Source organism: Carassius gibelio, chromosome A3 (genome assembly GCF_023724105.1).
Source record: "Carassius gibelio isolate Cgi1373 ecotype wild population from Czech Republic chromosome A3, carGib1.2-hapl.c, whole genome shotgun sequence".
Taxonomy (NCBI): Eukaryota; Metazoa; Chordata; class Actinopteri; order Cypriniformes; family Cyprinidae; genus Carassius; species Carassius gibelio.
The window spans coordinates 20,702,150-20,726,899 of NC_068373.1; the positions used below are offsets into that span (position 1 = coordinate 20,702,150).

General features: G+C 35.2%; 1 protein-coding gene across 1 annotated transcript; it reads right to left on the reverse strand.

Moving 5' to 3' along the window:
* Positions 1 to 111: 111 nt before the first annotated feature.
* LOC127951673 (1-phosphatidylinositol 4,5-bisphosphate phosphodiesterase delta-3-A) lies at positions 112 to 24,253 on the reverse strand. The gene is made up of 16 exons (XM_052549690.1): positions 23,955 to 24,253; positions 23,828 to 23,920; positions 17,599 to 17,766; positions 11,504 to 11,732; positions 10,359 to 10,488; positions 10,017 to 10,242; positions 8,543 to 8,744; positions 7,460 to 7,604; positions 7,198 to 7,350; positions 5,934 to 6,086; positions 5,555 to 5,708; positions 4,330 to 4,446; positions 4,068 to 4,246; positions 3,794 to 3,929; positions 3,376 to 3,525; positions 112 to 2,147 (listed from the first exon to the last, which is right to left on the reverse strand). The coding sequence occupies exons 2-16, from the start codon at positions 23,913 to 23,915 to the stop codon at positions 2,017 to 2,019; spliced, it is 2,361 nt and encodes a 786-aa protein (XP_052405650.1). The 5' UTR covers positions 23,916 to 23,920; positions 23,955 to 24,253; the 3' UTR covers positions 112 to 2,016.
* Between the last annotated feature and the right edge of the window lie 497 nt (positions 24,254 to 24,750).

A 24,750-nucleotide genomic window follows, 5' to 3' on the forward strand; every position in this document is an offset into this window, starting at 1 on the left:
ACGGTTACTGTACTTCAGTTCTGTGCAGGATTATCATTATCCCATGTTGTGAGATTTATTTATTTGTTTATTTGGGACAGTGCAAATTTATAAACATTACTGCACCAGAGGTAACAGCTAAAGGGCTTTTAATTATTTTTTTTTTTTGTAGTCCATGGACAGAAGGTCAGTCAGTCACCCAAAAAATGAAATTGAAATAATAAATAGATAAAGATGCACACAAGCACATACAGGCATTCAGAAGTCATTAATCCACACAATAATTAGGTACAGTTCGATTTTTACATGTATAAAATGTAGGCATACTTTCAAAGGCACTACATTTATCCAAATATCAATAAACAAAGAGCACTACTGCACAATGGAGATTGATTCACATATTTTCATGGATTCAAAAATAAGCTACACATGCAAAAATTCTGAAACTAATTAGTATCTGTGCTTAACTAAGTGAAGATTTGCAACTGATGTCTGCTAATGAGAATGTGAAACATAGCCTAATCATTAGTTAATATTAATTTAATTAATGATTTTCTTTTTCAGTAAAACTTAAAAATAAATGTATTATTTCTCAAATTTGAGCATGTATACACAAACTTACACATACAGTACTGTATAAACAAGTAAGACATTACAATCGAGACATGTTCTGTTTTCTACTGTGAAACAGAACATCTACATTTTACACGTCTTTACAGAAGCAGCACATATTACTATATAATATCATGCTAAACAGCCTAGTATATTAATAACCACATATTTTCACGATTCAACAAACTTGGATGTTAAACTAAGCATCTAGCGGCAAGTGATATAGTTGGCTGCATCTTCAGGTAGGAAACACTGGTCAAGTCATGTAATTTTATAACATTTAACCATATTTTGACCATCTTAGGACATTTTCAGTGCTTGCTTTTAGCTTTAACGATCACATATTATGTCTCACATTGACTGACACTGTTAAACAGTATTCATCATTATTGGTAGCTGTTTAAAAAATATCTAATATTTATTATATTCATTATTTTATTATATTAATTACATTATTATATATTATTATTTTTCAGAAATATCTTATTACTCGGATTGCTTAATTACTGATAACTACTGATTTCTTATTACTTATAAACTGCTGAATCACTTTTGTTGTTTAAAACAATAATTTAAAAAAAACTTGCAAAAAAATAGTCATGACTCTTGTAATCTTTAAAAAAAAAAATTCTACACTTTCTTTACCTTGCTATCAGTGTTCAGCATATCAGAACCACCAACAAAACGACAAGATTCAAACTATAACAAAATTAAAGACAGTTCATTTCTGTCTACATGTAAACATAATTCCTGCCCAGCATTTAAAGACTAGTTTAAGTTCAATTAAAATATTCAGTCTTAATGGAAAATGGCTCTATAAACAACACTGACTTGTAACTTTTAATAATACTGACTTCGTAACATCTTAAAGGGATACTTCCAAAATGAAAATGTTGTCATTAATCACCTACCCCCATGTCGTTCCAAACCCGTAAAAGATTTGTTCATCTTTAAAACACAATTAAACAAAATTCCAGGAGTCTTGAGACTATTACACTATGGTACAGTCTCAAGCCTCCCAGTTTTCATCCAAAATATCTTAAATTGTGCTCAAAGGATGAACAAAACTTCTACGGGTTTGGAACAACATGGGGGTAAGTGATTAATGACAACATTTTCATTTTGGAGTGGAGTAACCCTTTAAGCTTCAACCATAACACTTCTATAAAACTTTTGACGTTCTGCTCTGCAGACGATAGCATAAAAGAACAATAAAGATAAAAAAATGCACTTTGAATCACAAACTGACAAACTACATTAACTTTCTGCAGGTTGTTGTGCACAGTGTTTGTGCTTGTTCGTCCAGTGCTTTTATAGGTGCTCTCCTTCTGAAGAGTCCTAGCACCTCAAGAGCCCGGCTCAGGGGATTTTCCTTCAGTAAGGTACTTCCAGAAATATACATTTCCAGGAATCATGACAGAAGCCTCAGGCCTTGCCTTTCCGCTCCGAAACGGTTTTAATAGGAACTCCTCGCCGTACCACCTTTACATGGATGAAGAGTGTGGCAGGAGACAGACTAGAGCCGTCAGCTTTTAGCAGGTGGACATGACGATAACCTGGAGGACAACACAAATGCTTGAATAAATATATATGACAAATATAGTTAAAACAAGTGTACTTAATAGGTACCACATACACCACAGATTATACTTTTGAAGATGTCAGAACAATTCAAATTTTGTTTACATTTAGTTTTTCTTTGTCGCAGTGTTTTATAAAAAAAAAAAAAAAAAAGAAATGAATTCAAATGCGATTAATGTCCTTTTTGAACTTCAGATCTAGGTATTTTTTTAACCATTAAGTGCTCTAGGCCTCTGACTGAGAAGGAGATTTCTCAAAAATTTTATGTAATAATTAATTTAAAAACATTAATTTATATGATTTTCAACAACACTGAAAAGCTTGGGGTTGGTAGATGTTTTCCTGTTTTTGAAAGAAGTCTCTTTATGCTCACCAGGGTTGCAATTATTTGAGTAATATTGTGAAATATTATTACAATTTAAAATAATTATTTTCTGCTTTAATATATTTAAAAATTTACTTTATTCCTATGATGCAAAGCTGAATTTTCAGCATCATTACTCCAGTCTTCAGAGTCACATGATCCTTCAGAAATCATTCTAATATGCTGATTTGCTGCTCAAGTAAAATTTCTTATTATTATCAATGTTGACAACACCATGATACAGTTTTGCATGATTCTTTATTAAATCAAAAGTAAAAAAAAAAAAAAAAATTATTTATTTGAAATATAAATCTTTTGTAACATTTATTTATTTATTTGCAGTCATTGATTTTGATTAATTGAATGAATCCTTGTTGAATAATAATTTACATGAAACTTTTTACTGACCCCAAACTTCCCTACGGCAGTAAGTGTTGTAAAATTTGAAATACACACAGTACTTTCGCCACAAACCATGTTTATGTTAAAATATAGTTTATGTTTTATAAAAACATCATACAGTGTGAACTGAACACACTCACACATGTTGGTACTGGTGGTTTACAGAGATTCTCCATAGGCGTGATGTTTTTGATACTGTCGAAACTGTATTTTCTATCAGCCTTCCCCAACCTTATACCTAAACCTATCCCTCACAAAAATCTTTATGCATTTTTAGAAACCATTTAGTATGCTTTTTCAATCTTTTGAATTAAGGGGACACAGGCAGTGTCCTCTTAAACCATCTTCACAAAGTAATGCCTAAAGTATATTAAACCCATGCCATTATACAAATTTGTGTCCTCATAAACCACCCAAACCAGGACACATACACACACCTGTTCGTAGGCTGATGAATGGGAGTGTGAACTGGCCAATGAAATCATTGTTGGATTTATAGTCATGATCTTCCACCATGAAACGCACCAAGGCCAGTTCAGGCACCTGCAGCTGAAAGCTCACAGTACAGTCCCAGCGGGGATTGAAACCTGCAGGGGGAGACAAACACACACACACACACACACACACACTCAATATTCAATCCTGAGAGGAACACCTCTCATTTTACTTCTAGAATGTTCGCCACATGCAAAATAATGGCCATAAAAAGCCAGAATAAACACTGTAATCAATATACAAACTATTAAAACATCACAAGTTTCTATCACACACAATTTTAATGTATTTATATAGATTAACCAATCAAACGACACAACATTATTTCCTTTGGATAACTGAAAATCTAAGTGTCCTCACCATTGTTGTCAATCCGTTGGGTTTTTGCACGAGCCTTATCGATGGAAACGCCATGGATCTCCACCCAGACCTGCGGGTCCACAATGGAGTTGGGATTGTCTGGGTTTATTTTAGGAAGTTGCTGGGCTGAGATCACCTGTGGCAGAAACAAAATGGCCCAGAAGTACAGTAAAAAAAAAAAAAAAGATAGAGATTTATCACAATATTAACAGAGCACATGGGATCCCGAGCAATATTTCCTGTCAGCTGTGAGAGAAGAGGAGCTGTTACTAACCCGTATGGTAAGTTGTGTGGGTATATGTCCTGGTCCTCCACCTGTGTTCTCAGGGTCAAAGTTGGACTTTGGGTCACACAGGAAGTCAGGTTTAAGCACATATCCGCAGCGGCCGTTGGGAAGAAATCGGCCCTGGTTCAGGTCCATCTGCTCTCCTGGTGTCTGGAAGTTCAGAGCCACTGGAGAACAGAGAGAAAGAAGCATTCAAGCATTGGCTGCTGTACTTGCAGACACACAGGAATGTCAGTGTTCAGTCGCTCACCCATCTGGCAGCCTCCGTTCCACATATCCTGAGGGTCGTAGTTGGAGGACTGCAACCTCTGGCCTGATGGGTAAACCCTGCTCAGCTGCCAACTATTGTGTCGAACAAACAACTTCCCTACAGGGGACATAAATATGCACATAAAACAAGTGAACAGACACAGATACACATGCAAGGAGACATACTGTACATACAAATACAGATTTTAAAACAAAATGCTACATTACTTTTTTATTTTTTTTTATTTTTTTACAGTATGTACAAATTGTTGTTTATATATTATTTATAACCTATTCTTATTGGTTTCATTTAAAGATATGCTATTGAACTTTCTATTCAAAAAAGAGTTTTCCACACACACACACAAAAAAAAAAACATTCCAAATGATCATTAAAATGATTTAATCCCTTAAAAATGAAAAGTCAGCTTTTCATCACAGGAATAATAATCACAATATCACTGTTTTTATTTTATGGTGACCATTGGGAACTTAATTATCATAATAGTATAAATACTGCTTTGATTTACTAAATACATCATATAATCTGATATGCAACAATGAGACTAGTTTTTTCTAGAAAGGATAGCGTGACTGATCTTAGACTTTTTCTTCTTTTTTTTCGTTTTTTTATATTTATATGGTTAACCATATTTGATATGGTTATTTTAGTTTGTGTGGTAGATGTTGAGCTCTGGAAAGTGGTGACACGACCTAATTATGAAATGACACGAGTTTGATGTAAATTTGTCATGCCGCTGGCTGTCAGCGTTTGCTGGAAGAGCAGTGTCTTTGCTTTGGAAGTGATCTGCTCATTTGTTATGAACCATCTGGCGGGGCCCCAAGCAACAAGTCGGTCCAAATAAAAGCAGCAAATATTAAAAACACTACAGTTCACAGTAATATGTGAAATATATTCATATGGTAGTGTATTGCTCGGAAGTCATGTGACACATCTTTTATCAAAGACATACCAGTATTAATATAAATGTTGAACAGCTTGTAAAAAAATGCTCAGAAACGCAGAGTCATCGTTGTGCCTGCTGTTTAAAGCACATTTGCATCACAGAAACAGCGAATCTCAAAAGGATAAGATCTTTCTACGAAGGCAGCAACATGAATCTATCTATCCATCCATCACTTATCACATTTACAGTGGCTCTGTGGAATGAATATGTTGAGACTTGGGTGAAAATGCAGCTCAAGTTTTGTCCTGTTCCTCTCACCTGAGTCTTTGATGAGTTTGAGCGCCTCATTCTCAGAGAAAGAGGACATCATGCTGGGAGGTCTTTGACCGGCTGTCTCGAAACCACTGAAAGGCACACTCTGACAATACACCACAAGATCGGACAGCTCTGGGCTCATTTTAGTGCTCATAGACTGGGGATGGAATTTATATTTGTAAAAGTAAATGTACACACACAAGCAGATATTTTTAGTGAACAGTTAGGCATAGTATGTATTATAAACACACACATATCAGACAGTATATACTGTACTGTAGCTAATGCATTTACCTGAGCTGTAATAATACTCATAAACGGACAATCAAACCACACAATATTTCAATAATTTACTAAATTGAGAACAGGATTTAATACTCACCCTCCCAGGATCATTTTTGGATTCCTTTTTGTTCCCACTTCCTCCAGCCACAGACTCTTCATCTGAGCTACATGAGAAGCTAGTCCAGCTGTCAGTCTTTCCCAGCAGACCACCTAACTTCTTCCCCTTCAGCAGGATGCGCCCCATCAACTCCTTCAGTAAACAAGGCACATGATGTGAGTAATAGAAATGTTCACCAATAACCGGAACACAAATAATGGTTTATTTCAGAGGCTGGAACAAGCCTTACATTAGACGGAAAATTGTGTCATGACAGAAAATGCAGAAAGTGAAAATAAATATGAAAATTCAAGCAAGTGTGCTTGAGTTGGTATAAAGAGTGTACACTACAGTACGTGACTATTTACTTCATTCATTCATTCCTAGTACTATGTGATTGCACATTTACCCTTTTTTTGTAGATAACAAGGGTAAGAAGTTTTTGCTGATTATGCTAAGAAAGTAAACAATAAGTTTCCAAGAGCCAGGAAGGAAGGGTTAGCAACACCAAGATCTTGGGTCTGATTTGCACAGAATATATGGAAATAACTTTGGACAGCTTCTGCCAAATTATATACATTAACTAAAAGGTTTTTCAAAGACAATACTTTTATTCAGTAAAGATGCATTAAACTGATTAAAAGTGACAGTAAAGACTTTTATATTGTTTAAAAAAGATTTATTTCAAATAAATGCTGTTCTTTGAAACTTACTATTCACCAAAGAATCTTGAAAAATATGAATATATATATATATATAAAAATATGAATATATATATATATATATATATATATATATATATATATATATATATATATATATATAGTCATTTTAAATTGTATAAATATTTCACAATATTACTGTTTTTACCGTATTTTCCATCAAATATATGCTCTTAGTGAGCACAAGCCAGCGACCCCAAACTTTTGTACAGCAGTGTACATTTTGAGTGTAATATAAAGGTAAATGTAACTGTGAGTTACATCACTCTATAGTTATGTAAAACATGAGGTTATAAATAGTTACAGTAATTATAATGTCTTCCCACTGTATTACGATTAACACAGAAATTCAGCATACTTACTGGACAGTACTGTACATAATACATACTGCTTATATAATATAGCAACAGTCGCTTTGGATAAAAGCATCTGCTAAAATGATTAAATATAAATGTAAATGTGAAACTACACAATATGCAAAACTAAATGCTTGAAACAGTAGTTTGATTTTATGACAGAGCAAAACTAGAAGTGTGTGTGACCTCAGGTGAGGGCAGCTCTTTGAGGGGCAGGTCATTGAGCGGCTTTCTCAGGAGCTTCTTTCCCAGAAAGGAGCGCAGGTGCTGTGCCATGACCGCCTGCTGCTCCACTGAGCAGTGATTCTCCAGGGACAAGATCAGAGGATACGGAGATGTCTATGGAGACAGAGACATGGTTGTTCAAGATAATCCATTATTTAAGTGTCAATTATCAAACATGCAAACCCGTATTGTGGCATTATACAATGATTTCATGCGTCTGCACCTTGAAGGCGTACTGAGCGATGGTCTCAATGACTTCTTTAAAGAGCACTTTGGAGGTGAGCGTGTGCCCATGATAGATCATGGGTTCTCCTTTATCACCGTCCCAGCAGTCCAGCTCAACACAGCGACACCCCTGATGCAGAGCTCTAAACACACACAAAACTCAGGAGTTTACCCACAAACAAAGACTGTGTATGTGCATAAACGATGTGTGTTGTATCTCATAACACAGTGGATATGTCTTGTATAGCTGCCGCTGTTGATCAAATATTTCACGAGGTAAGGCCGGGATTGAATATGAGCCTGGGAGATTTCTGCAGAATTGTATTATCTGTCATACATAAAGTTCTACATACTGTATTCCTGGTCCATTGTGTGTGCACCTAACACACATACAGTATTAGCTTCCTTTAGCTCTATTTTGCTAAATAAACCCATTCCACAAAATTATGCAGTTGATAAGGATGTTTTTCTACTCAAAATAACCCTATAAATTACCTAAAAGAGAGGACATTTATTTAGGCAATTGATATTTTGTAATTAATCAATTTTGGATGTTACCACACAAGCCCATTTTTAGAGTACAATGACAACATGCTAATTCTAGGTCATTTTCTTTCCCAATACAACAGTCCTGAAAAAAGCATTGCATTGTGGGATATCACGTAACAGTTACATTATCATTCAATTCAAAGGTTTGGGGTTCTTTTTAAACACCGAGCCTCCTATTTATCAAATAATCCTAAAAACATTAAGCACAACAACTGTTTTCAACATTAATAATTATAAGAAAAGTTTCTTAAGCTCCAAATCAGAATATATTAGAATGGTTTCTGAAGGATCTTGCATCCCAGTCGTGTTAATTAAAAGTGTACTGTGAACTTGGGCATCATTTTTTTCTCCCAGTGCAATATTACAGAACACAAATGGTTACTAAATAAACTAAGCTCAGTGAAGGCTGGGATGCAGACACAAGTAATCATTGGGATTTTAAAGAACAAAGTAGAAGTGTGTTTTCGTCTACTAGCAGTAGCTCCGTGGTGTTGGAGGCAGATTATAAGGTGGCGTTGGGTGGGTGTTGTACCTGATATAAGGCTCTGTGCTGCTGTCGCTGGTCACCTGGTCCTTGGTGAGGTATGTATTATGAGAGGAAGAGATGTAATAGTGTGCCAGTGGTCTGCTCATGTCCTGATACACGTGAGTGTGATCCGGGTTAAACACATCGTTCTCTTGCGAGAGCATGTACATGGTGAAACCGTTCTGGGTCATGAAAAGATTCTTCCGTGCTGAGGGTCATAAAGAAAATGTATAAGTTGAAACTTGACACTGTTAAACACATGCTTCAGTAGAGCTAGTCAAGGAAATGTTTAACACAGACCTTTTCCTGTTCTGTATTACTAATGTATTACTCTCAGTTCTATTAAGAGCCGAAAGAGATAACCAAGGTTTGTCAGTTGTTTGGCACAATAACCAGTGACCCAATACTGAGCTATGCACTCGCACTAGTTTGTGGAAGTGGACGGGTGTGGTTTTTCAGTTTACTGTTAGGACTGCATTCCAGTTTTCAACAGGTAGCTTGGACATTTTTTCATCATTAGCTCACACAATGATAAACCGAAACCAGTTTTGAGTTGGCCTTTGTGCCATTTTTACTGACAGTATAAACAGTAGAGTGCAGGCAGGAAATAATGGAGAACAGCAAGGATAAGGTGAGCTAGATTAACAGTTGTTGGTCATTTCTCAAATGAATAAAATTATTATTATTTTTATGCTGGATCAGATTTGTACTTGCTCTGCTGATAGTTTCATCACATAAAATATATTTTTTTATTTATTAAAAATAACAATAATAAAAAGATCTAGCAGTAATAATTATAGATTTAAAAGACTTTCATGTTTTATTAATATTTTGATCAAAGAAATTAATAATTTTATTTTGCCAAGATACATTAAAACAAAAGTGACAGTAAAGACGGTAAGGCTCACGTGACACTGAAGACTGGAGTAATGATGCTGAAAATTCAGCTTTGCCATCACAGGAATAAATTACATTTTAAAATATATTCAAACAGACACCGGTTGTTTTAAATTGTAATAATATTTCACAATATTACTGTTTTTACTGTATTTTTGATCAAATAAATGCAGCCTTGGTGAACATGGGTGAGAGACTTACTTACTACAAATCTTACTTTATTATATACTTTTATGTAGATCATAATTAATAATATTTCACAAGACTGCGAATACATAAGCATATATATCTGATTAAGAATTGCATGAGAAATTAAAATAATCAAGAAGAATAAGAGGACCTGGGGGTATGTGTATGAAGCATGAGTTTCTCTGTGTGTTGTTTATTCAAGTAAGAATATAAATATTGTGCATATTTTGTGAGATGTCTACTCTCCACTGAAGAATTGAAGGAAATTATCAATATTTAAGTTAGACAGTAGTTTATGTATGTATTTATAAATCCATGTATACGTATTCATGAAATCCCAGTGTGTCCATAAACATTCAATACCAAATAATGTATGGTGCTGATGGCTGTGTACCCCAGTTGTTGAGCTCATAGGTGTGGATGAGAGTCTTCGCATGGGCCAGTGATGCATCTTCACCTTGGTCCCCGAGAAAATCGCGCAGCTCCAATGATGTGAGCACACATCCGTTACCAGAATAATGCCTGAACACTGCATCCAGCTCCGGCCTGCGCATCAGCTCACGACAGAACTCCTCAATCTCCACGTGATCCAGCCGCCCGTCACATGAGCGATCACACTTCTACACACAAGAGGAGCAATAAAGGAGTAAGAGATTGTTTGAGAATTCACTTAAATTAAACGCTTTCAATTTTTATGACAGCTGTTGCCAAATGTACATTGATCTCTCACACAAACCTTAAAGAGGGTGCGTGCATACTGTTCGTTCAGGTCAATGTTGATCAGCTGGAGCAGATGTTTCACCTCGTCGTAGCTCATCTTCCCATCCTGGTTCTGATCTGCACGTCTTAGATAGCTTCGGATCCAAGTGTGCACAGTTAGGGAAAAATTAGACAAACCTATAATTGTTACATTCAGTGACTTTCAGTTTCCTTATTTGGTCATCTTCCTTTTCATGTTTGGTTGATTTGATTAATCCCCACCTGCTCGTAACAATAATATGCATACACAACATGCTGAAAGCCATATAGTATGAAAAAAGAAATCTCTCTGCTACCAAAGGAACTCAACGAAGTACGAGGCCAGGTTTGGGCCAAGCTTTTCAAGTATGTATGTATTTAAGTATGAAATTAAATAAAAAGAACATAATTATAATTAGAAATATAACATATTAAATTAAAGACAAATTTATGAAAATATTATACAATATATAAAATATATTGTATATACACTGTAGATGAACTATTCTAGTGTTTGGTCTGTGATCAAAGTTCCGGATACAATTTAAGTGCCTTCATTTGTATTTATTTATTTATATATCTTTTTAATAATAAAAAATATATAATAATAATTTAGTTTCCCAAACACTTCCCAGTCTACCATTGTGATAAGCGAGTTAATATTCTTTAACATTCAATTAAAATTAGAAGCTGCATGTAGTAAAAAAATAAACATAGCAGCCAAAACAAAAATGTTAGAATTATGAGAATAAATGGGTTACAGGTTAAAAAAGAAAAGACAATAAAGTGAAAACCACGATGAAGGAAACAGAAACAGGACAAAGGCATCTGAACATGATACATTCTGTGGTTCACATGTGTGGTGGAGTGGCGTTCAGATAGCTGTTCTAGATCTGCTCTATATTTAGTCAGCTCTCTCACTGAGTAATTCTGTGCAGTAATGGAAAGTGTGTTTACATGTGCATTTATTGGCATATGGTGGGCAAGGAAGGTGAAACTTAAGCCTTCCATTTAAACACTTTGATTAAATGTGCATTAAATGCTGTAAATGTGCAGCCGACTTGCGCGACTTGCAGTTAGGAAAGACTGTTACTAGTGCTCAGTATTAGTGTGTTCTCTCTGCAAAAATGGCAATATGGATATTGGTCCAGTTTTTCTTTCTGGCTCATGTTGGAGATGCGGTCTTTGAGTGTTCGGAGGCCTCGAACCCAATGCTCCGCTTCGTCTTGTGTGGAGCAGCACAGATCCAGGCTTTTCCTTCCTCCGCGGAAGACCACAGTGAAGCAGTGGGTCTCTTGAACCAGATCTGCCATTCGTCGCAGACACTCCGACTGACAGCCTTCCCGCACACACTCCACCTCTGTCACAGAGACTGACAGAAAGAAACACACACACACTAATGGATGATTGGACCATTACTAATAATAATGATTTACATAAGATTAAATAATTTATTACTTAAAGGTGAATTGTGAAATCTATGTGCTACTAGTGGCACCAAAAAGAATGCAAAAAAGAAATGAACAACCTAAATTAATCAATGCAAAATTAAGAGAGTCACACAAAAAAGAAAACATTAAAAGTACATTAAACAACCTTAAAACCAAAATAAAATATTTGTATACACAAAACAAAATTGAAAAAAATTTAAAAAGAACAAAAATGTATTTACATCAAAAGTTAAATTAAATTAAACTACACTGAGTGAATTAACACAAAACGAACACATAAATAAAAAAATTACACCTAAACAAACTAAACGCAAGTCTTAGCTAAAAGAAAACTTAAAAAATAAATTAATTAATAAATTAATTAATTTAATTAAACTAGCGGAATTCAAAAAAATATATTAAAATAAACAAACTAAAATAAATTCTTTGCTGTATCATTCCAAATAACACTTTACTTAACTAAGCTAAGATAAGCTACCTTAATGAACACAAAACAAGATATATTTAAACAAACTAAAATTAAAGCTTTTATTACATAAAAAGAAGCCTTCAAAACAAACTAAAATGAAAAGCTTTTATTACATAAAAAAGAAGCCTTCAAAACAACTAAATTAGGCTAACTGAAATAACACAACTAAAAGATTTATCCAAACGAAGCTAAATAAAAAACAAATAATTAAACAAACTAAAAGCAAGTCTTAGCTTAAGACTTCAAAACAACTAAACAATAATAAACAAAATTAAAAATGAAAACAAAAACAAACTAAATGCTCTAAAGTCTGATGATAAACATTTAGACGAATGAGAAACAAGTAGATGAATGATAAACAAGTAACAAGGACACTTAGATTATTTAAAGTTATTAAAGTGTCTTCACAATCTGTGATGATGGACATGAGTGTGAGGATTCATTTGGCTTTCGTAAAACATGACCAGTGCTAAAAATGTTCACAATGTACTTCTCAGACTGCTGAAAGGATTATTGTTGCTCCCCTGCCCCTTAAGAACTGTATATACTGTACATGTTGTTGTTGTTGTCACTAGGGATGCACGATATTGGATTTTGGCCGATATTCAATATGCCGATATTTTCAAAATAATTTTGGCCGATGCTGATACCGATATCGATATATATACAAATTTTTCGCCTGATATATTTAAACTTTAATTTTACTGAAGAGAAATCCATGTATCTCTTCTGTACTGATTCTACCATAAATGTATTATTTTACAAATGTAGACAGACATTCACATCTGAAAAACAGGTCAATTATTTCACTTGGAGAATATCGGTTTGGCTCATCGGCAGAAATATTCATATCGGCCGATACCGATGATGGTCATTTTAAGCTTTTATCGGCCGATACCGATGTTGTGCCGATATTATCGTGCATCCCTAGTTGTCACGGTGTACTGAAAGCTTCACCAGAAAAAATAAATAAATAAATAAATTCCTTGTATATGCAAACATACTTGGCAATAAAGCTGTCTTTCTTTCTTTTCTTCTTTTCGAAAACACACAGCTCACACAAGCACACCAATATAAACCCACTTGAGAGCAAAGGCTTTTGACAGACAACCACTTTAACAATTAAGAAATGCTATTGCTAATACAGTCACACTCAAATACGTATATTAAAGCTTTATGTATTACATGGACTTCCCTTCTCCTCCATCATGTTAGTGTAAACTTCAAGTCAGCTATAATGAGGAATCACAGACAGCAGCTGCAACAATAACGTCTTTGAGCTGTGGAAACTCCTACACGGCAAATACACAAAGAGACACGCAGAGACACAAGGCCAGACAAACACGAGCTCTTTTAAATGGCAAAGACTCTCTACCCACTTCCAAACACTGACAAACATGCATTCATAATTCTTGTGTGTATGGAGAAGAAGGGTGTTAATTTTAACAGCGCGCGTGTGCTGGGACATGTGGAGTGAATGGGTGTTTAATACGCAACTGGCATTCCTCACTAATGCCTGCTGCATAGATGCACAGGAGCTTGAACTCTCAAGAGGTTGAGCCCTGCATCTGCTGCCCAATGAGCACAATGACACCTGCGTGAACTCATCTCCTACGCAGACCGGCATCATTTAGTGCAAGATATCTGACACTTATGCCATAACCATGTCTTTATCTACCTTAATAAATAGCCAGTGTGACAAAGAACAAGACAGAAACAGAGAAAGATTGATGATATTTTACAAATAAATCTCTATATTCACCTACAAATACTGTATAAACAATAATACTGTGTTGTATTACAACAATAACTGTTTTCTAATTAAATATATTTAGATTTTTGAATTTTTGAATTCAATATTCTTCAGTCTTCAGTTTAAATGAAATCCTTCAGGAATCATATTAATATGCTGATTTGCTGATCAAGATGGTAGTGGTTGAGTGTATCATGTACTGTACGATGCTTTGCTATGCTACAACAAGTTATTTTATTTAGTTCTTTACACAGAAACAATGCAAATCTCAGTTCGAGTGAAGGTTGTCACAATTATATTCTTTTAGTTTCATCATCCTGGACTTTTAGTTTGTTTTCTCTAGTTTACTAGCCTCCTTAGGTATCCTGTCACTCTCTAGATATCATGGAAATGAATTTAATCATCACAGATGTTATTTATTAGTTCCCTCATTTGCCTTGTATTTATGTTGCTCTGTCTCACTCTTGATTTGTCTGGTATTGTTATTGCCAACCATCAATATGCTGGATGTAGACTGTCTGCCAGAGCCCAGCATGACTGAAGAACCAGCATAATATATATATTTTTTTATAAATATGGAAAATCTCATGTATTATCTTGAGCCTTCTGTGTTCCCTCCCAGCCTCCTTCTCTACTTAGCCTTAGCCTTAACTAAAGGGGATGATGATTGACAGGTGAGTGGGTGGTCTTTTGATGTAGTCTAGGGTGTATCAAGATACGTCTATATATTCATTACAAAAACAACATTTTGCAGGGAGTCAAAAGAAACCAAGCACAAATGTGTTCCAATTAAAATGAAAACACTAATTATTACATAACGATATTACAAAAGTGATTACTAACACCACTGTGTTATTGTGCATGTGTCAGACAGCACAACTTTTTAATCACAATGAGTCACATGTTTAGTTACAAGTTCACTTTAGTCCTCAGGGTCTCCTCAGATTGACCCATAAATCCTTCACAAGAGCAGGGATTATTCATAAACACATGACCTGGGTTTAAACCTACTGTGCAGCTGCATGTGTATATGGAAACGTTGCAAGTTTCAAAATCCAAACATGCATCCATTCACTTTTCTATATCACTATACAAAAGACACAGTTGTTGTTGTCGTTCACAGTCCATGCGTGAGAATGAGTCTGATTAAGTAATGATTTTAGGATTTAAGTCTTAGGGTTGTTAAACCCCTTGTCTTGTGGGACAGACTTCTCCTGCTTTAAGAGCAAGTGGTCGCGAGCTCAAATTTTGAATAACTGACTTTTAATCAAATATTTTGTTGCATTTCAAGTTGAGTAGCCTCAGATATCTGAATGCAGCCAATATTTTCAGCAAAAGTGAAGCGAGATCACATAGTTACAGGTTTTTGAGGGTGATGACAGTGGAGATAATCACTGAGATAAAGGACAGAGGGGCTGAAGGCTCCCTAAATAGGGTCCACCAACACCTGTGGTCCAATAAGAGAAATAACATCCCATGCTCCAGTGAAGTGCCTGGAATGGGATTATAGCAGGAAGTCTGATTCTCTTCACTCTCACAACGGATTATCCATCCATCTGAAGAGCATAAGTGAGATGAAAAACAGATTAACAATCATCTGAACAGCTAGAGATTAGAGATGATAGAGCAGCTCATATCACATAATGTCTCCTGTTACAGGTGTGTTTCCATTATGCTAGGAGCAAAGGTTGAATTTATGTGATTAAAAAAGGGATTACCAATCACCTGAAAAGCAGGTGAAAATAACAGATTGGGACAATTAATAAGCAAATGTCCCACAATGCCTCTATTCAAGTTAAGTATAAAATCTGCTGGTCTGAAATCATTTCAAGTTTCAGACTGTGCTGGTTAATAATCACCGTTTATAAATGGATATATTTCTAGTTTAATTTCCTGGCTTTATTTGGTGTTGTGAAACAAGCCAAACAAAAGTAGGAAATTAAACCTGAGAGAAACTGAGGTTCTGAGCTAGTATATATAGACACACACACACAACCACATATGCATTAATGAGTTCAGACATGATATGCAAACAAAACCTTATGGGTTTTCTGTTTGCTGTTGCATTGATTGGAAAGTCCCGTCCCTATCAAGCAATATATCATAGATGGTCAAAGGTTTATTATGGAAAAAAAGCATGCAATGGAAGAAATGGATCCACATTGTACTGTTCTATTCAACCAAAAAAAAAAAGGTACTATTATGTTATGTTATTCTGAAGAATTCAAATTCTAATATTTCAATCTAGATAAAATAAACCTTCTACTCACTTCTAATGCAATTTTATAATGTCTATCCAATGATTTACCTGTTGACCAAAAGAATGTGATATCTTTGAATTATCTTGAGTATCGATGTGATTAATTTAAATGAATCATGCAATTAATTCATCATTTCAATCAAATGTCAGCTCTAATGATAACATAAACTAAAATGGTAAAAATGCAGTCTCACAAAAAAGAATGAGGCCCATACATAATATATTGTGATGACAACTGTAATGACTCATCATTGCATAACCTTTCTGGATCATAACTAGTGCAGGATTCAGATGTTTCTATAACATCAAATGAAAACCGTTCCCTTGTTTGACCTGTGATTAATTGGGTCACTGCTACAGTTCAACACACTAAGCCAAATCCATCCGTCCTGTTCAATTCAGTGCCATTCATTTACTAAAAACTGAACATCATAAGATTTAATACCTGCTGGGACCTTTGGGATGAGGTTAACAATGGCCATTCAAAAATAAAGCACAGCAGACAAAACATTAATAACGACTTGCTTTGACTTAAAAACAAGTTATAGCTCAGATTTAGTGAAGTAAGAAGTGAAAGTAATGGTCTCTGAACATTATTCGTTCTCCAGAGAGTGACTATGTTCCCTTGATTTGATTACTTGTAAAAAATGTTTCCATAGTTTGGAGTCTGTAAGTTTAAAAAAAACAAATTATAACACGTCTATTATGCTCACCATGGCAGATCAAATTTACAGTAAAAAAAAAAAAAAAAATTAAAAAAATGAACAGGCTATATTTTAAAATGTAATTTTTTTTCCTGTAATGGCAAAGCTGAATTTTCAGCATCATTACACCTACAGTGTCACACAATCCTTTAGAAATCATTCTTATATACTGATTTGGTAAGAAACATTTCTTATCATGATCAATGTTAAAAACAACTGTGCAGCTTAATATTTTTAGTATTTTCAAAACAGTAATAAAAAGATTAAAGTTTCTTTATCTCAAAAGTGGAGAAATAAAATCTAAATTTATTCAGAATAATAAAAAAAATCGGAAATGATACTTTATATATATTAGTTCTTTAAAAATTGACCACCCTCTCTGTCAGCACGAAAATAGCCTGCGCTCTGGTGAGAACAAATTCATTAGACTAAGACTAATCTTGCTCAAATATCTTGCTAAAAAGGCCTCAGGAGCTAAACTGAGAGCGCTAACAGAATTGATTCTTGCTCATCATGCCACATAATTTCTGAACTCACAAATACTGTGCTGAAAGCTGAATTTAGTTTTTGGATGTAGTTCAGTCACAAAAGATACACTCACAGGTTTGCTGTCTTTTGCCTTTGCGGGAGGTTTTGCTGGACTCACACCAAACTGTCACACAGTCCTCCAGAAGCTTCAGGTTTCTGTCCTTCCGCCAACGCTGAGATCGAACCTTCATCATCTTTGACCCCTGCAGCATCAGGCGCACATCTTCATCGTCCAACACACCTATGACACACACACACACACACACACATAATAAAAAAGAGCACCTCCTGTTCTTTCTAATGTGTCCCATTCTGTCCAACATACCTGCTGCATGCTGTAAATCTGAAGTGTCAAGTCTCTAAGAGTTACACATACTATAATTGCCATCCCAAGGTTGTTCTCAGAGACTACACTTCCCGGCACTGAGTCATACACCGTTTTGATATTTCATCCAAAACATGGACCAAAATCAATTCATTGCTCAAACATTTTCCAGAATAAATTTATATGTGCACACTCACACATACTTGAGACGTGAGAGCACTGGGAGGTTTTAGAAGCTTCAGTCACAAACATGAGAGAAGATGTCATCCCACGGTGATGTACAGTAATAACTGTGGGTCAGTGTCAGCAGCAATGACTGCACATACTATACAACAGGATATCAAATGACAATAAAGGGAAATTATTTCTTGGTTTATTTTGTTTATTTATTTATTGGCATGTTTTCATTCTTAATAATCAACATATGTTTGTTTTCCAGATGTAAGTGGCTTGCTCTCTTTCATAGGCTTGTACAAGCTTGGAAAAAGACTATTCACTAAGAACAAAGATCGCAAAACTGCTAGTAGTGCACTTTGAGCTCTTAATAGACTTTTCAAAGCTAAGTTAAGCCTGGCTTTGCAGAGCGGTGCGTTGTTACAATAGGCTGAGCTGAAAAAAAAAAGAAAAACAGGACTAGGGAGGAATTCTGTAAAAATTAACTGTGCAGTTGATTTTAGCACCAATTTAGGGCCAGTTCATGCAAATCAAGGTCAAATCTATAGTCAGCAATCTAACGGCTTAGTATAGTGTTTTGATTAGCTAAAACAAGATGGATTACTACCACCATGAACGACAGAAAACATACACAAAAATATTCTAAGATTCAAATGCTTGGTTAAAGGCTAAACGTATTTGATAAAAAATACAGTAAAACAATTTATAATGCCTATTCAAAGTAGCTATTTTAAAATGCAGTTAATTTAAGTGATTGTAAAGTGTCACATCATCCTTGAAACATTTCAGATTATTATCAATATTTAAAACTGTTGTGCTGTTTAATGTTTTTGCAGAGTGGGGGGGGGGCTCATTTGATGATCAAAGAACAGCAATTTTAATTTGAAATAGAAATCTTTTATAACATTATAAATGTATTTATTGTTACTTTTAATCTGTTTGATGTGTCCTTGCTGAATAAAAGTATTAATTTATTTAATTTTAATAAAAACCTTGTTTTTTCAAATATTCAGCATTAATTGTGCCAGGCAAATAGCATTATTTCATATGAATAATCAAAATAACCTATAAGCCATGTTAAGCCATGACTGAATCTAAATAAAGTGCATTGCTATTTGAGTGCATTTAGCACCTGATTTAACTGGATTGCAACGAATAAGAAGTTTTTGCACTGAGATACTGCATGCAAATGTTGTGTGTCTGGTGAATTCAACCTGATTCTCTGCCAGAGCTTTAACTGGACTCAAAAAGACCTGAAGAAAGACAGAGATTGTGCTCACAGTGAAATAGCTGCTCTGCATTTTTTCACAGCATGGAGATTTGCCCTAGGCAACACTACTTCAAATCCTCTCCTCTTCTCTTCATCAACTCTCTGAAATGTAATAAAACATTGCTTTCTTTCTTTTTCAATAATTTTCAAGTTACTTCCGAGTAAAATAAAAAGTGGAGTGACAGTAATGGGCCAAGAAGTAAATAATATATATATATATATTTGGCAACCAGCAAAAGAGTGAGAGGCAAAGCAAACTCCCTCAACTGCTCCTGCTGAACAGAACAGACAAGAGTGTTTGCAGCAAAGAGACCCTCACCACAGCAGCCAGAATGTAAAGACCATGATAAAGTGTCTCTGGCAAATGTGTGTGGATAAGTGAAAGACAGCACAGAGGGTCAGGGGGAAAAGCTGATAGAGGGAGGAAGGGAGAGAGTTTGTGGTATATTGCCAGAGTAAAGAGACAAAGCTACCGGAAACATGCCAATGAAATGCCAACACAAACTTAACTAGACTGGATTGGTCTGGACTGGACTAGACTATCTAAACTAAACTAAACTAAACTAAACTAAACTAAACTAAACAATGCGTGATGAAGATAGAGTTTGAAAAATATATGATTTGAGGTGAAAAAATGAAGCACTCAGTATTTTCCCTCATTCTCAAAACTACAAATGAATGGTACTTTTAATATATATATATATATATTAGGGGTGTAACGGTTCACAAAATTCACGGTTCGGTTCGATACGATACACTGATGTCACGGTTCGGTTCGGTTCGGTTCGATACGTTTTAGATACAGCAAAATGTAAAAACATCTCAACTTTTCAGAATGCAAGCGCACCGCGGGTCATGTGACAAGAACCAACCAATCAGCTTCATCCTTTCCCGTAACAATGTTGAGAGCTCAGCCAAGATGAAGGAACAGCTGATCATAGTTGTATATGGATTGCAATTTTGAAATAAATTCAGTAGCAGAGCTACTGCAAGCGATTTTTAGAGCTGCAAATCCATTTATCCTTCGCTGAAATTTCCGCGTCTCATGGAGAGAGCACGTCATTGTTGCTTAGCAAAGACAGACGCCTCAGGAGAAAGACGCGCTTAGCGTTTTCCATGCGTTTTTAGGCACGATATGTGAACGGTGTTTTTTTTTTTGTTTTTTTTTGTAATCCCGCTGGTGTACCCTGTCATGTTGCAGATGCGACATACCGTTGTTTTTTTATCCACCACTCTCTTGCCATCACCATTATAGCTTAAAGGGAATCCAAAGTGCATCCAAACACCAGACCTGTTGGTTATTGGAGGATCTTCTCATTTCTAGTCTGTTAAACGCATTGGCTATTTTGCAACGAGCCTTCAGCGTGTACTGAGTGAGCGAGCGCCTGCTGAGTAGCCTAACATAAACATATAAGATGGTGTTTTTTTCTTCTTCGGGAGTGTCAGGGGCGTTGCCTGTTACGTTGTTTGGGTTATTGGGCTACCTTTTTGAACGCATATCATTATATTTCTTTCTCTCTCTTTTTTTTTTTTTTCAAATATAATTAATTACTCCAACGAACCGTTCGGTATACATAATGCGTACCGCGTACCGAACCGAAAGCGTCGTACCGAACGGTTCAATACGAATACGCGTATCGTTACACCCCTAATATATATATATATATATATATATATATATATATATATATATATATACATATATATATATATATAGCAGTGAAAAGGGACATTTATTTTATGGGTTAGTGAGAGGGGAGGAAACTGGTCATGCAAAATGAAAATTACCACTTAGGGTCATTTTCGGTTCAAGAAACCTAAATTAACTACTGCTCAAAAGTTTGGGACCAGCAGGATTTTATTTTTTAGAAATGAATACCTTTCCTCAGTAAGAATGCATTCAATTTATCAAAGACTTTAGAAATATATATGCTACAAAAGGTTTCTATTTCAAAAACAGTAAATGCTGTTCTATTGAACTTTATATTAATCAAAAAGTGTTGAAATAATGTATCACTGTTTCCACAAGAATATTAAGCAGCACAACTGTTTTAAACATTGGTAATAACAAGAAATGTTTCTTGAGCAGCAAACCAGCGTATTAGAATGATTTCTGAAGGATCATGTGACACAAGACTGGAGTAATGATGCTGAAAATTCAGCTTTGCCATCACAGAAATATGATATAATATTTTAAAACATATTAAAACAGCTACTTTAAATTTTAATCACATTTCACAATATAACTGTTTTTACTGCATTTGTGGTCAAATATATGTTGCCTTGGTCAAAATAAGAGACTTCTTTCAAAACTGTTCTTACTGTTCTTTTTTAACAGTAGTGTAGACTTGAAAAAATAAGATTGTTATTTTCAATTTTTTTATTATTGCTGAAGAGATGACTTTACTTTTCTGCACGCAACATTTAGATGACTAGAGTTACCTAATAGTTCACCTGAGGTGCATCTATATTTAGAATAAATGTGGGCGCCATTACTCGGATGACTTATTCTCTCTCATTACTTTGTCATTTAGCAAAAGCACAAGAACAGTAAACCAACTAGAGCAACCTGGGAGCAACTTAACTTAAAAATAAACCCAACACATTGGGTTTATATGCAAATCTCACTCCTAAAACAACTGACTAACTGTTTTCTCGTTCAAGAACCTCTTGATTATTTCCACTGCAGTGCTTTATTTTGGAGTACTGCCACAGTAACATTAAATCACACTACTGAAGAGCACCAACTTGCACAGCCTCTTCATACAAGCCACCCAACATCATTTTACAAGTGTAATAAATCTGAACAACACTTAGCACTGCATATCTATTGACGCCAGTGGCTATGGCAGAGAAAAACTCTGCCATTGGTAAAATTTATAAATTCTGCATAGATTGCTATGAAAAAATCATACAGATGAGCACAACATTAAATAGAATGAATTAAACCAAAGCAGAGTTATCATTACTGATCTATAATAGAGAACATATACATTGAAATAGTCATATATATATATATATATATATATATAGTCATCATATATATATATCAGTGGTTAACCCCCAGTTACAATACTTTATGCTGAACTCAAACTCATGTATCTGCGGTCACAGATCTGTACTGTAGTTATCGGAAGAAGCCAGGGAAAGTCCTGCAAGACGAATCCTCAGAGGATCTTGTACTTAATATAGCGACAACATTCAACTCATTCATGATCAAATGCTGAAGAAACCCAGCTTACATAGGCAGAGGTGTGGTATACATCTTCCGAGGTCAATAAAAGCATGCATTAACAATGACATAAATATGCCTTAGTTACTTTTCTTGGAAATCAGCCATGGTTCATGAATAATTCTGCATATTATACCTTTCATAATTGTTATACTACAATAAATGCATTCCTGAATCACATGATATATCAGTCATGCAATGACGTCCGTTTTACATACTGTACAGTATGTTCAAGTATCTTTATTTTCCACCATCTTGCATGCGGTTCCTTCCAAAAGCATGAAGCGTAGACTAGCACTAGCAGTTATTTTGGTTTGGTTTAAGAGCTAGGCTGATATTAACATGATGTGTTAGTTTCAGACATCAGATTGCTGTGTAATAAGAAAGCACATGATTGGTAAATAAATGTCAATATTAAAAGAAAAACACCTAAATTGTTTTTTATGTGGATAGCATAAGCAAGGGCCTAGGTGTTCTGGAGTCATGCTGCTGAAGGGTGGAGATGAGAGGTAAACATGAGTGGGAAAATAATAATTGTGTGAGAACAGTCAGTGGTTATGAGTGTGGAATGTGGTTACATGTGGGTTATGCTGATCATGAAAAAATACAGTTATTCCAGAACTAAAGTTATTCCAGTAATGTTGGCTGCATTGTCTTCCAAAGCTATCTGTTCTTTAAATAAATTCTCGAAATGTTATTAAGCCTATATATTTTTCATGGAGCTTTTCGAATATGATTTTGCTCATAAAATAATGGGTAGTAGTCTACTTTGACAATCGTTCTTGTCTGATAGCTTGGTCACTCAAGGAAAAAATCACAACCATCACTAATTCTCCTGCTCAGTTTCAGCTCACATAACAAAGTCATAAAAACAAGTGAAATGCCCCATTGCTGTCAAGCACCGGCCACTCAAACCAGATCTAATTGTTGTTGTATTATTGAATTATTATATAAATGATCACAAAGTCGGGTACAAATGCAATAAATAATGTGCATTAGCGTTTTCTTTACCAAAGCTGGACAAAAACGACACCTAAACAATAAAAGGGGTAATAAAACAGAAAATCGCATGAGTTCACACTAACTAGATGTCTCCCAACACCCAAATGTCAAGCAAAACAAGTCAAAGAGTAAAGGTCTTTATTGATTTAGTGTGGAATTTAGTGTGAATCTGTTTATTTAACCCCTTTCACAACATGAGAGTTGAAAACATTAGTGTAATGGCTGAGATTAAGTTTACTTTCTGTGAAACTAAAGAAAGCATGCATACTTAAAGTAACAATCACGTATTATGATCTTACCAAGCCTCCGAAGCGGATCGTGGGTTTTCGCCTCGTACGCTTTGGGTTCAGTCTGAACTGTCTCTGGTTTCTTTTTCCTCCCCAGCATGTTGAATATCCCTTCGGCTCCTGGAAGGCACTACTTCTTATAACCGTCCTGAGGTAAATGTGAATAATCAATAGGAAAAACGTCCAGAAGTACAATCACAGCTGCTTCTCTGTCGGCTGTCGTAGACTCGTAACTCTTGTCCGGCGAGGAGCGGTAAGTATTCCTCTCATGAACACGAGTCACTCACTCACACTAGATGACACACCTACTCACTTTCTGAACTTAGAAGACGATTGTTCGATCGGGTTGCTTTTATTTTCAGCCTAGGTATATACATATATTTGCTTATGAACAGGTGTAGATAAACTGATAAACTGTTGCACACAAATAAATGAAGTTGTCTGACTGACTGTAGAACATGAACTTCAGACAGACTTCTCTCTGGACTCCACCTACTGGGTTGATTCATAGTATCATATTATTAAAAACTTGATTTGAGCTGCGTGTGAGATTTACCCACAACTCACTCTTCACGGTATATGCTGCCATCTGCTGCCATAGCAATTAAATGACGCGAAATTAAATGAAGTAAAATTATAAATAAAAGCAAACATTGGAAGAAAATGTAACACTACGGGAAAGTAATTTGGTGTTGGTGTAGCTACATAATACACACACACACACACACACACAGAGAGAGAGAGTGAGCAGTAATCTTTTTGTTATTGGAATACACGTATTTTTCAAATATGTGACATAAGTGACAAAAGTTTCATGCAAGTTAGAATCTAAGAATCTGTTTTAATCACCCGGAGTCTGTTTTAATGAGTTACACTGATACTTAAAGATAATATATTACTCACCCTGTAAATAAACTAAAGAAGTGATTTTATAT

Excerpts from the sequence above, each read along its gene's own strand:
- LOC127951673 (XM_052549690.1), bottom strand. The coding sequence starts at position 23,915 with ATGCTGGGGAGGAAAAAGAAACCAGAGACAGTTCAGACTGAACCCAAA. Across the intron at positions 4,247-4,329 it reads GAACGGAGGCTGCCAGATGG|TGGCTCTGAACTTCCAGACA; the intron begins GTGAGCGACTGA and ends TCTGTTCTCCAG. Across the intron at positions 2,148-3,375 it reads ATTCATCAGCCTACGAACAG|GTTATCGTCATGTCCACCTG; the intron begins GTGTGTGTATGT and ends GTTGTCCTCCAG.